The sequence below is a fragment of the Cupressus sempervirens genome, chromosome 1 (genome assembly GCF_028749045.1).
Source record: "Cupressus sempervirens isolate cs-2001-9-10 chromosome 1, ASM2874904v1, whole genome shotgun sequence".
Lineage (NCBI taxonomy): Eukaryota > Viridiplantae > Streptophyta > Pinopsida > Cupressales > Cupressaceae > Cupressus > Cupressus sempervirens.
The window spans coordinates 836,514,082-836,529,027 of record NC_143118.1 but is presented as its reverse complement, the minus strand read 5'-3'; the positions used below and the strand labels follow the sequence as shown (position 1 = coordinate 836,529,027).

The window sequence follows — 14,946 nt, the reverse complement described above, 5'->3', positions numbered from 1 at the left end:
TATTAAATCACCACCTAACTTTAACTAAGTAGTTCAACTTACACCAAATTGGAAACTTCGACTCCAAATCTTTGCCTTTTATTTTTCATTCAAAAACTAAAATTAATGTTGGTCCAAGACTCTAAAGAGACTACAAAAAGGAAAGTTTTGAATGTCCTTAATGACTTTGAATTGATTTTTATTAGTTTGAATTGATCTTTATTAAAACACTCAGGAAAAAAAAAACTTATGTTTCTTAGCTTTACAAAACATCCACCGTGAACCGAGATTTTATTTTTTATTATTTTTTAATTGTAAAAATATTTGACAACAAATCATGACAATTACTTTTAGCCCATAAAAACACCTTCTACATTATATCCCCTTGTCAATGATTATACTTTAGTTTCAAAAGTCTTATGTTGGAAAGGATTAAGATGAACTATAAACATATTCATTTGAATGGATATAAGCTCAACTTGAGCCAATATTTTCTTTCAATAAAACCTTGGACCAAAACTTTGAAGAAGAATAATATAGTCGTATTTGGCCTACAATGGACTAAATTATATATAATCAATATCAACTTGTGAATTCAATGCAGTAAAGGGCCTTGGCTTGTTGGTCTCAGTAGCTAGTTTTGAAAGGATTATTAGTCAAGGAGCAAATTATCACTAAGATTTTATCAAATTCTTATAGAAGAGGATTATGTAACGAAAGATGCAAGAAAATCATTTTTTCTTAAAAAGAAAAGAAATAGAGTTTTTATATAGTTATTAGGATAAAGATAATGTTATCAATATTGAGTGGAAATAAGTTATTATTAAAAAAGAGTAGAGTTTAGAATAGGGTGGTTTAGAAGGAGTTAATGTAATAATCTTAGTTTAAAAAAGATTATGGTTTTGACTATTTATTTTTTAATAATATATGTTTAGGTTGTTAAGAGCAAGTCAAAAAGTATCTTTCATGTGAGTAAATATATTGTGTATTTGATAGTTGAAGTTATTTTTCATTTTGATTGTAAGCATCTTGAAGTTACATTATTATCGTGATGTTGTGGACTTTCCTTTATAAATTATTAGACTCGTTATGTGTCATAAATATTTTGTCTTGAAGTTACATTATTATCATGATGTTGTGGACTTTCCTTTATAAATTATTAGATTTGTTAATATGTCATAAATATTTTGTATTTTTTCGAACACTTTATTTTTGTACTTTAATTGTGGATCATCTTTTAAATTAAGTATGTGATTATTCTTGACAATTATATGAGTTATTTTATTTTTTCATATTCTAACACAACTAATAAATTTCTTGTAAGAATTTAAAAATATATTTTTCTCTTAAATATGTTAACTATCTTAATACAACATATGTCCTAAGTGTATTAATTAAAAAATAACGTGTTAATATTTTTTAATAAAAAAATCATATTGAATAAGAATTTCAATAGAAAATCATATCTTAATTCTCAACAAGTGATGTCAGAAGACATCCCCTCAATAATTTCTCTTGAAGATAATCATATATCTTCATGGCAAAATCCTAGAGGAAGAAGTACACAATGCACTTGGTCAAATGCCCTTGGATAAAGCCTATGATCGGATGGATTCCCAACAAGTTTCTTTCAAAAATGTTGGCAAACCTTGGGACCAAAACTTACAGAAGCATTGGATTTTGTAATATCTTCAAGAACATTTTTTTGAGAAATCAACAACATATTCATTACCCTAAACCCAAATAAGTCAAAGGCTGCTAGTCTAGGTGAATTTAGACCCATTTCGGTATGCAACACTATATACAAACTTCTCACAAAAACTCTTGCTAATAGACTCAAAAAGATTCTATGGAAAATTATAGGTGAAGAGTAGACAGGTTTTGTCCTAGGTAGATCAATATTTGATGGATTTATCATAGTTCAAGTAGTCATTCATTTAATCTAGAAGAATAAAAAACCTAGTATGATGATAAAACTAGACATTCAAAAAGCCTATGACAAGGTGGATTGGAGACTTTTAGCTAAATGTATGGAAAATTTTGGCTTCTATAGATCATGGACAATTTTAATATTCCATTTCATATCAACACCAATGTTCTCAAGTTTGATCAATGGCTTTCCCCATGGCTACTTTGAAAGGTCCAGAGAAATAAGACAAGGTGACCCAGTTTTCCCCTTCCTCTTCATTATAATGACACAATCTCTCAGTAGGAGGCTAAGTAATCTCTAGAATCAAGGCATGCTAAATGGTGTGGAATTCACATCCTTAGTGAGACCACTAACACACAAATAATTCATAGATGATACATTGTTGTTTGGTAAAGGGAATATAGCTGAAGCAGCAGAGTTGAAGAAATTACCACCAAACTATGTGAATGGGTCAAGAGGTGAACAAAGAGAAGACACAAATTTTATTCTTCTTTGTCAAATAAACGACACACCAATGAATTTTGGATACTTTTGGATTCGGTGAGGGTAAGCTACTATGCACTTACTTAGGGGTTCTAGTTGGCAAGAATTTGAGATCTACACAAGCATCGAAACCTATTGGACAAAAATTAGACAGGAGGATGAAGTCTTGGAAATCTAAATGGTTATCCTCAGTAGGCACAATAATTATTCTAAAAGCCACATTGGTAGTAATCTTGATATACTTCATGTCATGCATCTCATTATCATGGTAGTTATAAAGATATTGTAAAGAAAATGAGGAAATTCTTTTGGCAAGGAACAAATAATAAGAAGAAATTTATGCTAATAGCTTGGGACAAAATTTGAAAACCATTGGAATATAGAGGAATAGGTATAAAAAATAGATTACATCAAAACCAAGAATTAGGGGCTAATCTCAAATGGGTCAAGATATTAAGAGGGAAATACCTTGCAAAGCTAAATGAGGAAGAGGCCTTGAAAGTTACATAATTTGCTAGAGGATCCCAAATATAGAAATTCATACCTTACTCTAGCAAAATAATATAATAACACATCACATGGAAGATAAAATAGAGAAGTAAACCATTATTAGTCAACTAATGAATTCAAACAAGATTAAAAAACATATGCCTTAAAAGATGGGGAAAATATGTCAAGGATTACATTTCAATTCTAGAACCCAACCTCGAGGGTTTGTGGAAATGGAAACAACAAGAAAGTCAAACCTTGCACTAGGAAGTCATGGATAACCTAAATAAAAGCCTAAAAGATAGTTTTTTTTCATTCTTAAACTGGGTAGTGATGAATCATCTAGAATACTGTTAAGTCATGGAAATACATTGTAAAGGAAGGGTACATGATAATCTCCAATCAACAGAATCAAACTAAATCTCAATTGTCGATTCAAATATGTTGGAGAAAAGTGTGTCTGCAAAAATTGGGACTTCTTTTCTTCGACAACGTTACAAGGGAAAGTCCTAATTGCAAACAAGTGTAAAAGGTTAGGGTTTCAAGGGCCTTCGATATGCTCTCTATACCAAATGAACAAGGATGGTCCCAATCATCTACTACTAACTTGTCCTTTTGCATCAAAATGTTGGTAGTGGTTGTGCATGAAATTAGGGTAGCTTTTTGTATTACCCAATGATATTTTGTCTCTTTTTCAATTTTGGTCACGAATAAACCAAGACAGTCTATGTGGAATTTGTGGATTATTTCACCCTTAATCCTTATTTGAGAAGTGTGGAAGGATATAAATAGGAAAAAATTACAAGATAAAAGCATGTGCATTACTTCATTATTAAATAAAATAGATTTTGTAGTAGTTGAAACAATGAATTCTCAAATCCCATCTCAACATTCTTCCCCAAACTCTTACACTAGATAGGATGATCTTATGTTAAAAAATTGGTTCAAACTCATTGTCCCTTAGGTTATAGGTAAATGAGGGAAATATATTTTTAGGAAAAGAGAAAGCTATAGTTGGTCTTCGCCAGTAAGTGGTTGGTAGGAGTTAAACTTTGATGGTGCCTCTAGAGGAAACCTTGCTCCATTAGGTGATGGGAGCATCATCCACTTTAGCAATGTAAAGAGATTATAGAAAGGTTGGCACTACCTCTACTGGGGAAACCAATAGTATGGTAGAATCAAAGCCTTACTATTTGGAATATCCTTATGCTTAGAATTGAAGTTAACATAAATAAAAATTGAAGGGGACTCAATGATTGTGACAAATGTAGTAAGATCCAAGGCTACTCCAAATTGGAGATTACACTCTTTGTTAGAAGTGGTGTTATATTTGATTAAAAAAACTTGAGTAGGTTATACTTAAACACATCTATAGAGAAATGAATAGTTTAGCTAAGATGGGGGGTGGAGGGAAATCGTCTCAAATAGACATTTGGATGAAGGAAGGTTAAAATTTTTAAACATAAAACAAGATTGGGTTTATTGTTAGAACATATTGCCTCATTGTACTCTATTGCTAAATCATGGTTCAGTCAACACCAACTCAAGAGAATTTGGGTAGGGTTTATTAGTATACTCCTTAGAGGAGAATGAGGAAGAAGATGAAATAGTGGTAGAAGATGTAGGGGTAGTGGAAAATAGTGATTAGCAATGGAAGAGGTAAAAGGAAAAAAGGAAATAGTAGATCCTGAGAAGGATACAAAGGTTCAGCCAAGGGATGTAGAGGAAGAAGAGGAAGAGGAAGATGACTCCTAGTAGTTGAACCCTTCAATGGATTGATTCAAAAAAAAAGATATTTGACTTCCTTGGAGTAAGGAGTGACAGATAAAAATATCTATAATATGTTAGGTCTATCTTTTTGTAAAAGTGATCTTGTAGATTCTATTGGTTGATCTCTCAATGGAACAAGTTTTATGTTAGTGGAATTAACTCATTTCTTAGAATGCTAATCTCAAGTTAGAATTTTTTCTCCTTGGTTCTCTTCCAACAACTTTTTGGCTTTAATTTTTCAAAACTTTTGGCTTTGCCCCCTTAGTCATAAAAAAATTAAAATAAAAAAATCTTCACTTAATTTATCATGATAAGTAAGCATAATTTCATGCAATATGTATGGTAATACAAACATTATAAAACCTAACTAGGACATGACCATGGCCATGTTGCATGCAAACTTAATGTGAAAATAACATAATATGTGTGATTTAAAAGACATCCATTTAATATCTAGACAAACATAAAAATTATATACTCCTAATATTCTTGTATGCTCAATCACACTTTAATAATCTTGTAGTATTTTTTGTTAAAAAAATAGTTCTCATTTTTGAAAATTTATGTAGAAGTTAATATTATAGTAGTTTCATCTTATTACCTAATAATTATGCTACCTATAAAAATTCATGAAAGCTATATGCAATTGAATTTCTACTTGACAAACATAGTATTGTGTGTGAAGTTGTTTTTATGACAACAATATCAAAGAATATAGATATGAATGCCAATTGTTTTTATGATAGAAGGCAATATCTCTTATAATATTCTAAGTTCACTTTCATAAACTTTCCAAAAAAAAAAATTCTAATAATTGAAATAGCTAAATTTTCTTCATAAAAATATTATTGTATGAGTGCAATATGTGTGGAATTTTTCTTCAAAGAATATTTCTCAATGTTTGCACCAATAATATTAACATATTGTAGAGATTTTCAAAGAACTTGTTCAAATAGGAACACTTAAGAACACAACTAGTTTCAAGAATGGAATACCTCTAAGTTGGGAAAAACATTTCCCTTACACTTTGACATGAAATTTGCAACCACATAGGCTAGATAAATGTTCAATTAATGTGATAGTAATATAAAGTTAACACACTACTTAAAATAACTTATCGTAAAGAAAAATATATATAACCAAGGCTGAAAAGGCATTCATCCAAACCAACATGACATACCAAAATCAACAACAAATACCAAGTACAGATCAAATATCAAAACCAAAAAGATACAACCACCTCCAAATCAATGTCAACTGTTACATGCACAATAATTAACAAATAAAAAATGTCATTGATAAAAGTAAACCACCAATCACTAACTCCACCAATGAATAACTACCATTCATTAATGAAAGCTAACTCTGAATGATATCCAATCAAAAAATAATAACTCACAATAAATACACCATCAAAAGTAATATTCAACAAGTACACCACCAATAAATACACCACTACAAGCAAATTTTTTGTTTAAAAACATAGAGGAGACTCGGGCTACATACTATGGAGTGTTATCACATGAGCCAACTCTAAGGTTACCTTAGCAGTCTCTTAAGATCGTGCCCCCTAGTGACTCTATGAGGAACTAGAATACTCTCTCATGAAGATGAGGAAACTAGACATGCCTCTCAAGGTATCATCTCATTCTCATCATCAGCCTATACAAGCACTCAAAGCATGGATGAGGAAAACTCTCTAACTTATCTTTTAAATTTATCTCAAGGCATGGGGGAAGAAAGTATATTAATTACTATGCTATCATTTGTTACACAACTTACAATAAGTTGCCCTAGCAGCCACTTTGGGCCCTGACCCCCATTGCAAGCTACTCCCATAGACATACACATAGATTACCTTCTCAAAACTCACAAACCACAATTGTGTCCCATACCACAAAAGTAACATTGATCAAATTTGGTTCCTTAATAGGGAACCTAAAAATAACATTGGTTCTCAAAACCCAAGTTCTCATAAATGCTCATCAAAATAAATCTCATAAAAGAAATCTCAATTTAAATCATAAAGTACATCATTATATCCAGTCAAATAATCATAAAAGAAATCTCAAAAATGTCTCTGGTCTAACTTAGCCAACTAAACAACCCACAAAGAAAAATCATCACAAAAATAAACATCACAATACTATAAATAGAATATTTAAGAAAACCCATAGTTTTCAACTGTATGATTTAATTCCATCATTTTCTCATGTTTATTTTAAGTCATAAAGATGTGTTTAAAATAAAGTAACAATATACATGTTAATATAAATTTTTATGCTAGTATACTTATTTAAATCAATAAGTATTTGAATGTCAAATCTCTTTGTGCATATAAAATATCATGCAATATTATCATGTTATTAATTTAAATAATCATACATCATAAATGATTTAATTAATAACATAAATGTATATTATTAGATTAAATATTAATATCAATTTTGTTTCTAAAATATTAATTTCACTTCTATTTAAGTCCAATATTAATATTTACTTTCTCTTTAATTCATGATGCAACTAGAGATAACTCAAACTTGAAATTATAATTTTAATTAAATTATATACAATTTCTCTCATTATATTAAATATTCATAACTAAATGATTATATAGTGAACTCTATTATAGTTTCTCTTAAAATATAATTAAAACACAATTATATGTTTATAAATTTGTAACTCCACTTGCATTAATAAATATATAATAATTAATCTCCTACTAAGAGTTTTAAAAGTAATAGATATTAAAAACCCACTACTAAGAAACTAAATAATATTTATTTAATTTTTAAAATAAAAAATAATAATATATTTTTTTTAATTTAATTTTTTTAAATAAATAAATCTGAGAATTATATTATATTTTTATAAAATAAAAATAAACATACAATTAGTATTTTCGCATGTCTTTGATCTCTCAAATCATGCAATCATACTATACTTAGTTTTCTATCTTTAGTATATTTGTTTTCACATGCATGCATAAATTTAGTTACAAAATGCTTTCCTCTCAATTAATCTTTTGTTTTTCCAATAAATTTTGCAACCAAATTATTTTAGATATAAGGAGAATATTTGTCTTTATTTAGAAAATTCATGATAATCACATGGTTCTAATGACAAATTTAAAGTTGAAACCTTAGCTATTCAATTTGTTGTTTTCTTCCAATTTTCTATTATCGAATTTTCCTTATACTAGAAAGGATTTTAAAATAATACAATCATAATAATTTTTTAGATTTTTCTACAAATTTTCGCAATCAAGTTTTCTTGATTAGTAAGTTTTACTTTTTCAAAATCTACAACATAATTATTTATCCAAAATCAATATAGTAATTTAATAAGCATTATGGAAGCACCCAGGAAGACATGAAGTAGACATATCTTCCAATAAAATTTTATAATGGGTTTTCAAAGTCTATTTCAAAACCACAACTAAATGTGAGATTATATGTGAATGCATGCAAATCCAAACCCTCCAAAACATTCAACAATTTTTTTGATCCAATACTAAATTTTACTTCCCAAACCTTGCATGTAGAAATGAGCTCAAATATCTTAAGAAAGATTTTGACTCTACATAGGGTTTTCGGTTTTCGAATATGTAAAGGCCTGTCCTTAAAATAATTTTTTATTGTTTAATCCTTTCATGCACACTTAAAGAATTTTTTGATTAAAATATTCTTTTCTTTTCTTTTCCTCCACTTTATTAATCAGTGCAAGCGCTATTTAAAGTGTAGTTTATTATTTAAATTAATAATAATAATTAAAGCTCGTTATTTATATACAACTCTAATTTATTATTAGTTAAATATTTATAATAAAGCAATATTAAATCTTTAATATTTTAATTCCCCTTTTATCCAACTTCCTAAATTAGATTTTTAAATTAAATCTTTTAAACTGAAGCACGTATTTAATTAATTAAATATCATCATAGACTAATTTCTCTTTAAACAATTTTCTAAATTAGACTTCTAAATTAAGGCTTTTAAATTAAAGCATATGTTTAATTAGTTTTTGATTAATTGAATATTGTCATATTTTAACATTTTCTTTTTAATCAAATAATATTTAATAATTCTCAATATTATATGATTAACCAAAATATTATAATTAAATCATTTACCAAATAAATCACATAGTCAAATCCACATAAAAGCAACACCACCAAAACTGAACAAAACTCAAAAGTAAACAACACAGACAAAGATAAACTCATGGGTTTAAAAAGAGTGAAAAGTCATATACACGTCCTCCTTCTCGGGACAAGTAATTAGGTTATAACTAAGATTGGACATGAACATTATCTCCCCATTCTTACCACTGAGTTATTGTGATAGGGCACACTCATCCTGACAATTTAGGGAAGTCGATACCTAGTACCTGCATATCTATATAAAATATGAGCATATACATGTGCATATATATATATATATATATAAAAGCTAAACAAACAATGGTGAGGAGTGCTACATCGTGTAGATCCCGACTAGCAAGTGACTACGACCCCCTCCCTCAACTATATCAGACATGTTAAACATAAATGTAAAATAGTCGCACACACCATACACATGCAAGTATGGGGTAAGTATCATGATAAATTAGAAATCAAATCATCGAATGCTTATATATAACAATATGTCACTATGGATATAAAATAATCATCATTAAAGACATATCATATGATGTCATCTTGAAAGCAATCACATTCACTAAGAATCATTAAAGCATCATTAATGCACAAGCAATCATAATCATTAAACAACACGTGAGATATACTCAACTAAGTAATCGTCACTTATATATCTGTAATCCAAATTATGAAACAATACAATATAATGGTAAACCAAATATTTCTAAAACTAACAAATACATGAAATAGGCCTAAAAGAGTGTGGAAAATCAAACAAGAAAGAAAAATATGGGTGGGCATTACATCCACACCCCTCCGCCCTCCTTTCCCACCCCCCACTAAAATTAGGGCTACTCCTAGAAGCCTACTACAATGACTGGTATAACTAAAAGTCAAAGCGTACTATCCACAATGTCATACAAAAGGGTCATTTAAGAAACTAATAGAAACAAGTTGACTAAGTATACACTTCCAAGTCAATAAAAGCAATATGATTATGATTTAAGAATAAATTGAAAACCATATTGGTCCCATATTCATCTCCATAAGAATTACTTAAATAGATCCCCTCAATACCCCAAACAAAAGATCAACATCTCTCAATGCATCAGAAAATATAAGGGTATAATGTATAGACATAAAGAAAGAGTCTAGGACATACATGTTATAAGTTCCACATTTCATGTTCAAAATCTCTACTATTTACAAATTGGTGTGCAACTGTGTTGTCTATGTTTTATGTTGATAAAAGTTTGTTGTTTAATCTTGTTTCAAGTTCACCTAATTGTTCAAGTGATGGCGCGCAATATGCCCAAAGTTCCTAGTGTTGAAACTCGGGCTGTTGACATATTGCCGAATGATTTATGGGTTTTATTTGTCTTGCAATTTTGATCTAGAGCATGGGAGTCATCCCTTACAAAGGTCGTTTGACAACCCATTTTCAGGTTTGTATTTCACAAGGTAAGTTTATGTTTCTTCTCTATTTCGAGACACTTTTCCACTTCTTTGCACTTAACTCTTGCATTGCACATCTACTTAATTGATCTTCAAAACTCTTGCTACATTAGGGTTTTAAGGACTCTTTACATTCTTTCTCCAACCTTATAACCATTAGATCTTTTTTTGTATTAGTTCTCCTTTATCACTTGGTCAGCACTAAAACTCCTATATCTAGTTACCTTAGAGTTTGGATTGAAAGAATCAACCTCCTTAATTTACCTTTGAGGTACAAGTTTAATCAACGAAACTTGAAGTGTGAAGTAGTTGAGCCTTATTCAATTGTTTCATATTTCCCCTTCTACAAGACCAACAAATTTTCCAATGACATATTCTACTTGCCAATAATCATTCTCCAACTCTCCTTGTGCAAATTGCTTCAAGTTTATTTTCCCATACCATTTTAATTTCCTTTTGATATGTTAGCATTGTACACGTGCGTTTATTTTTAATATTCAGTTAATACTTTTTAATGTTACTCCTCTCTAATTATATTTACAATCTTATTGTCAAAAAAATTCAATTTTATACTTTTCTTGTTCTTGATTTCTATTGATCTTCTCACTAATTTTAGTTTTATTATTATATTGTATTGCTTTCTTTTCCTCTTATTATGATTTTCCTTAAGATTCTATCTATCTCAATGAAATTAAAATTTGTTCTTCTTGATAATACATTACTAGAATACCACTAATTAAATACTCTCTATCTCATTTTTCCTCATATAAAAATAATAATTATTTGCATTAGCCAATTACCAATAAAAGTGAATAACCTATGCATAAAAGACACTTATCATGAAAAGATATGAAATGGAGAATGCCCTATAAATCCTTACCGTGGCATGAAGTTGCCTAGACAAATTTGACAATTTCCGGACTTTGATGACTTTGATACCACGTTGTCTCACTAATCTTATGTGTATCATTTAATAACGAAAGCTCTTGGATTTTATTCAAAGAAATAAACAATGGATAAAGTAACACTCTGGTCATGTGAAAAGGAATATGAGCATATGGACCCTCCCATTGCTTCTTGTGGGCTACCAGCAAAACAAATTCACACCATTTGATTTTTTTTTTATTGGACCAATGCCTTTCAAAGAAAACATATAGTCAAACGTCTACCTGAACTGACCTATTTTTAAAACCTAGCAGGGATTATAGAATTCAAAATATCTAGTCAAAGAAAAAATTTAGTGTTTTTTCTATTTATTTAAATGTTGGGATTTTTGTTATTTGTTTTTGGTAGTTTTCCGTCTTTTTAAAATGTTTTACTTGACCCTGAGCTCTTTAAGAACGCGCTTTGGCGTATCGAGTCCGTCACAGAAATAACTGCTCTCCTGAGATTCGAACGCGGGATCTGTTGTCAATTGTAAAGAAGAAGGGTTGTTCAAATCGGTGTTAAATGTAGTCAAGGCAGCAGATTCCCATTTTCTGGAGCTTCAAACCCTAAGAAGCTTATTTAACATGGGGATATTGACTTTGAATCTGGGTGAAGTTCATAGCTTGTTATTTTGAATCATTCAACAGATAAGAGGTACGTGTACGTCAGGGAGTGCTTTATATACAGGAGAGGAGGTAATTTTCAAATCATTGATTCAATTACTGAAACCATCATAAGTGTTTGGAAATTTTCTAGTATTTTGGAATTGTCGCCCTCTTTTCTGTGGATTTTAAAGAGTCTGAGGTTTTGTGGGATTCGAACCTGTGATATCTGGAGGGTTTAATACGATGGAAAGATAGTGCTTGGAAGAGTGGAGGCAATTGTTGCAAATAGTCGGTGTTTCAATTTTCGAGCCCAAAGTGTTCACCTTCTTGCCGGGTTTGCAGACGTGAGATTCTTCGGCTTTTGAGTTGATTCTTTTGAGAGTAGGCCGAGGTGAGATTATATTGGACTTGTGTTTTTTGATTGATTCTGAGATCAAGTGCCGTTTTCCTTGTGTAAAGTGATCTTTATTGACTGAACTTTTGTTAAAGCAAAGGCTCTAAGATTATTGTATTTTTTTCTGGCTTCAAGACAAGATTGGACTCAGAATTTCTTTATTTGAGTGAGAAAAGACTAGAGAGATTTTTTAGGTTGGGTGCCTTGGTAAGGCTGCTAATTCATAACTATAGATTTCTCTGTGAGAGCTTCATCAGAGCTTCCAAAGCTCAAAGTTTGTGTTTTCTGAGAAGTGTGGATTAACATTCGAGCTATCTAGCTCAGAAATCTCAGCAAGCAAATCAAAGAAGCAAGCTTTTTTCTTGTAGGCCTGACGAGAAAATCCAAAGCTTGATCTTCCAGATCTTGTCATGGCGAGCGAAAAACTTGTACTGCTCGCAACCCTTTGCTTCGCATCCCTGGTCCTTTCGATCAACGCGGCTTCCATTTTCAACGAGAGCAACTCCGATCTCGCGGGGATTCGATTGCCGGACTACCCAGGGGCAATCCTAGGAGACGAAACACCCGGCTGCGATCAATTCTCAGCCGACTTCAAAGAAAAGGCGGCACCAGACAAGCAGAAAGAATCCTCATCCGTCCGAGTCAAGCTCCTGCACAGCAAGCACAAGAAGCAAAACGAGTCCAAATCCAGAAAAGCCCTGCTGCTCGAGTCCTTCGCCAGGGATCGAACCCGGGTCGATGCATTCGACCAGAAGCTCAAATCCAACGTGTCAGGCCCCAAATCCGACGTGTCGGGACACAAATCCGACGTGGCGGGATACGCCTCCAACATAGCAGTCCCGGGGCCCAATGACCACTCGGGCGCCGCCAACTCAACCGCCACGACGGCAACGTTAATGGCCAGCGTGGAATCGGGGGTCTCCATGGGCTCAGGCGAGTATTTCATCGACGTGTTCATCGGCACACCGCCACGTCACTTCTCCGTCATACTCGACACCGGCAGCGACCTCAACTGGGTCCAATGCCTCCCTTGCCACGACTGCTACCCCCAGGAAGGACCCCTTTACAACGCCTCCACGTCATCGACTTACCGGCGCGTACCGTGCAACTCCCAGGAGTGCCGCCTGGTCACCGACGCAGCCGGTAACACCTGCAACGCCACATCCTCCGCTGCCGACACGTGTCCGTACTTCTACTGGTACGGAGACCGCTCCAACACAACGGGAGAGCTCGCCTTCGAGACCTTCACGGTCAACCTAAGCTCCCACGCGAAACCGATAGCGGTTCCGGACATCCTCTTCGGCTGCGGCCACGCTAACCGCGGGCTTTTCCATGGCGCCGCCGGTCTCCTAGGCCTCGGGCGCGGACAGCTGTCCTTCGCATCGCAGCTTCTCAAGAACTACGGCCACAAATTCTCCTACTGTCTCGTCGACCGCAACAGCAACCTGTCGGTCACCAGTACCCTCATCTTCGGCGAAGACCGACACCTCATGACTCACCCTGACCTAAAATACACCAGTCTGATCCGAAACCCTGCCGCTGCGGTCGACACATTTTACTACCTCAATGTCTCCGCCGTCACAGTCGGCGGGATGGCTGTGAATTCTTCCGCAAAGGCATGGAAAATCGATGAAGCTTCCGGCGCCGGCGGTTTGATCATCGATTCCGGCACAACCCTAACTTATCTCGCGGAGCCCGCTTACGGCCAGATCAAGGCGGCGTTCGAGGCGAAGATTCATTTCAACCGGACGAAATTTGAGCCCCTGGAGCTCTGCTACAATGTTACCGGCGTTGAAGACGTGAAGCTGCCGGAATTCAGCTTGCTTTTCCACGACGGCACCGTCTGGAAGTTCCCGGTGGAGAACTACTTCATTCAGCCGGATCCTGACCAGAGTGTTGTGTGTTTGGCCGTTCTCGGGACGCCGGAGAATTCGCTTTCCATTCTCGGGAATTACCAGCAGCAGAACTTCCATGTGCTCTACGATGTGGATAAGTCGAGATTAGGGTTTGCGCCGATGCCGTGCGATGAACTTTCCAGTAAATAGGGTTTTGGATCTGTGTGATTTGGGTGGGGGGGGGGGAGGGGGGGGTTTAGATGTATACGAGGCCCCGAGGAATTCGAACCTGGGCGATTCAGTTGTCAATAATTCTTTATTTATTTATTTAAATAAATATCTGTTTTGGGGTTCTAGGGTTTCATTTTATGTAATGATCAGGGATGATGATCTCGTTATCTTTGATTTGTTTAGGTTACAGAATAAAAATTCTTTTTGAGGATTGATTCTCCATTGACTGGAATAAAACGCTTTGAGCTCGTTATTATTACGAGGATTTTATCCTATTCAATTTTCGCAAACCTTTTTTGTCCCGTGGGACCAATTTGTCAATGATGTTTTCAGAAGTTGCGGTGTAGATACACTCCAGGTTCTTTGGATTCATTCTTCACCTTTCACGTTTGTAATTTTTTGCTGAAAGGACTACGGATGGAGGACAGCATGCCCCTCGTTCCTTTTGGATTAAAGCTTTGAATTGAAGATGTCATGATATTGTCGCTAGAAGTGGTCCTTAGGGAGCAGCCGGACTCCCACCTCCTTATAATTTATATTTTTAATGCTTATTATCTAGAGAAAATGAAAAGGATAAGAATGTAATTAATACGTTATGAAGAATGTAATCGAACATGTGACTTCTTTCTTAGCAAAGTTTTCAATTACTTTATATATCTTATAATTGTGGCTTTTTTTTTCTGAACTTTCCGTATTATCGTGCTCATGGT

The 14,946-nt window shown here is 33.4% G+C and overlaps 1 protein-coding gene across 1 annotated transcript; it reads left to right on the top strand.

The window, feature by feature from the left end:
- The first annotated feature begins 11,528 nt into the window (after positions 1 to 11,528).
- LOC149580454 (aspartyl protease family protein 2-like) lies at positions 11,529 to 14,511 on the top strand. The gene has a single exon (XM_089791101.1). It carries the CDS (start codon positions 12,581 to 12,583, stop codon positions 14,213 to 14,215), a length of 1,635 nt encoding a protein of 544 aa, XP_089647227.1. The 5' UTR covers positions 11,529 to 12,580; the 3' UTR covers positions 14,216 to 14,511.
- The last annotated feature ends 435 nt before the right edge of the window (positions 14,512 to 14,946 follow it).

Excerpts from the sequence above, each read along its gene's own strand:
- LOC149580454 (XM_089791101.1), top strand. The coding sequence starts at position 12,581 with ATGGCGAGCGAAAAACTTGTACTGCTCGCAACCCTTTGCTTCGCATCC.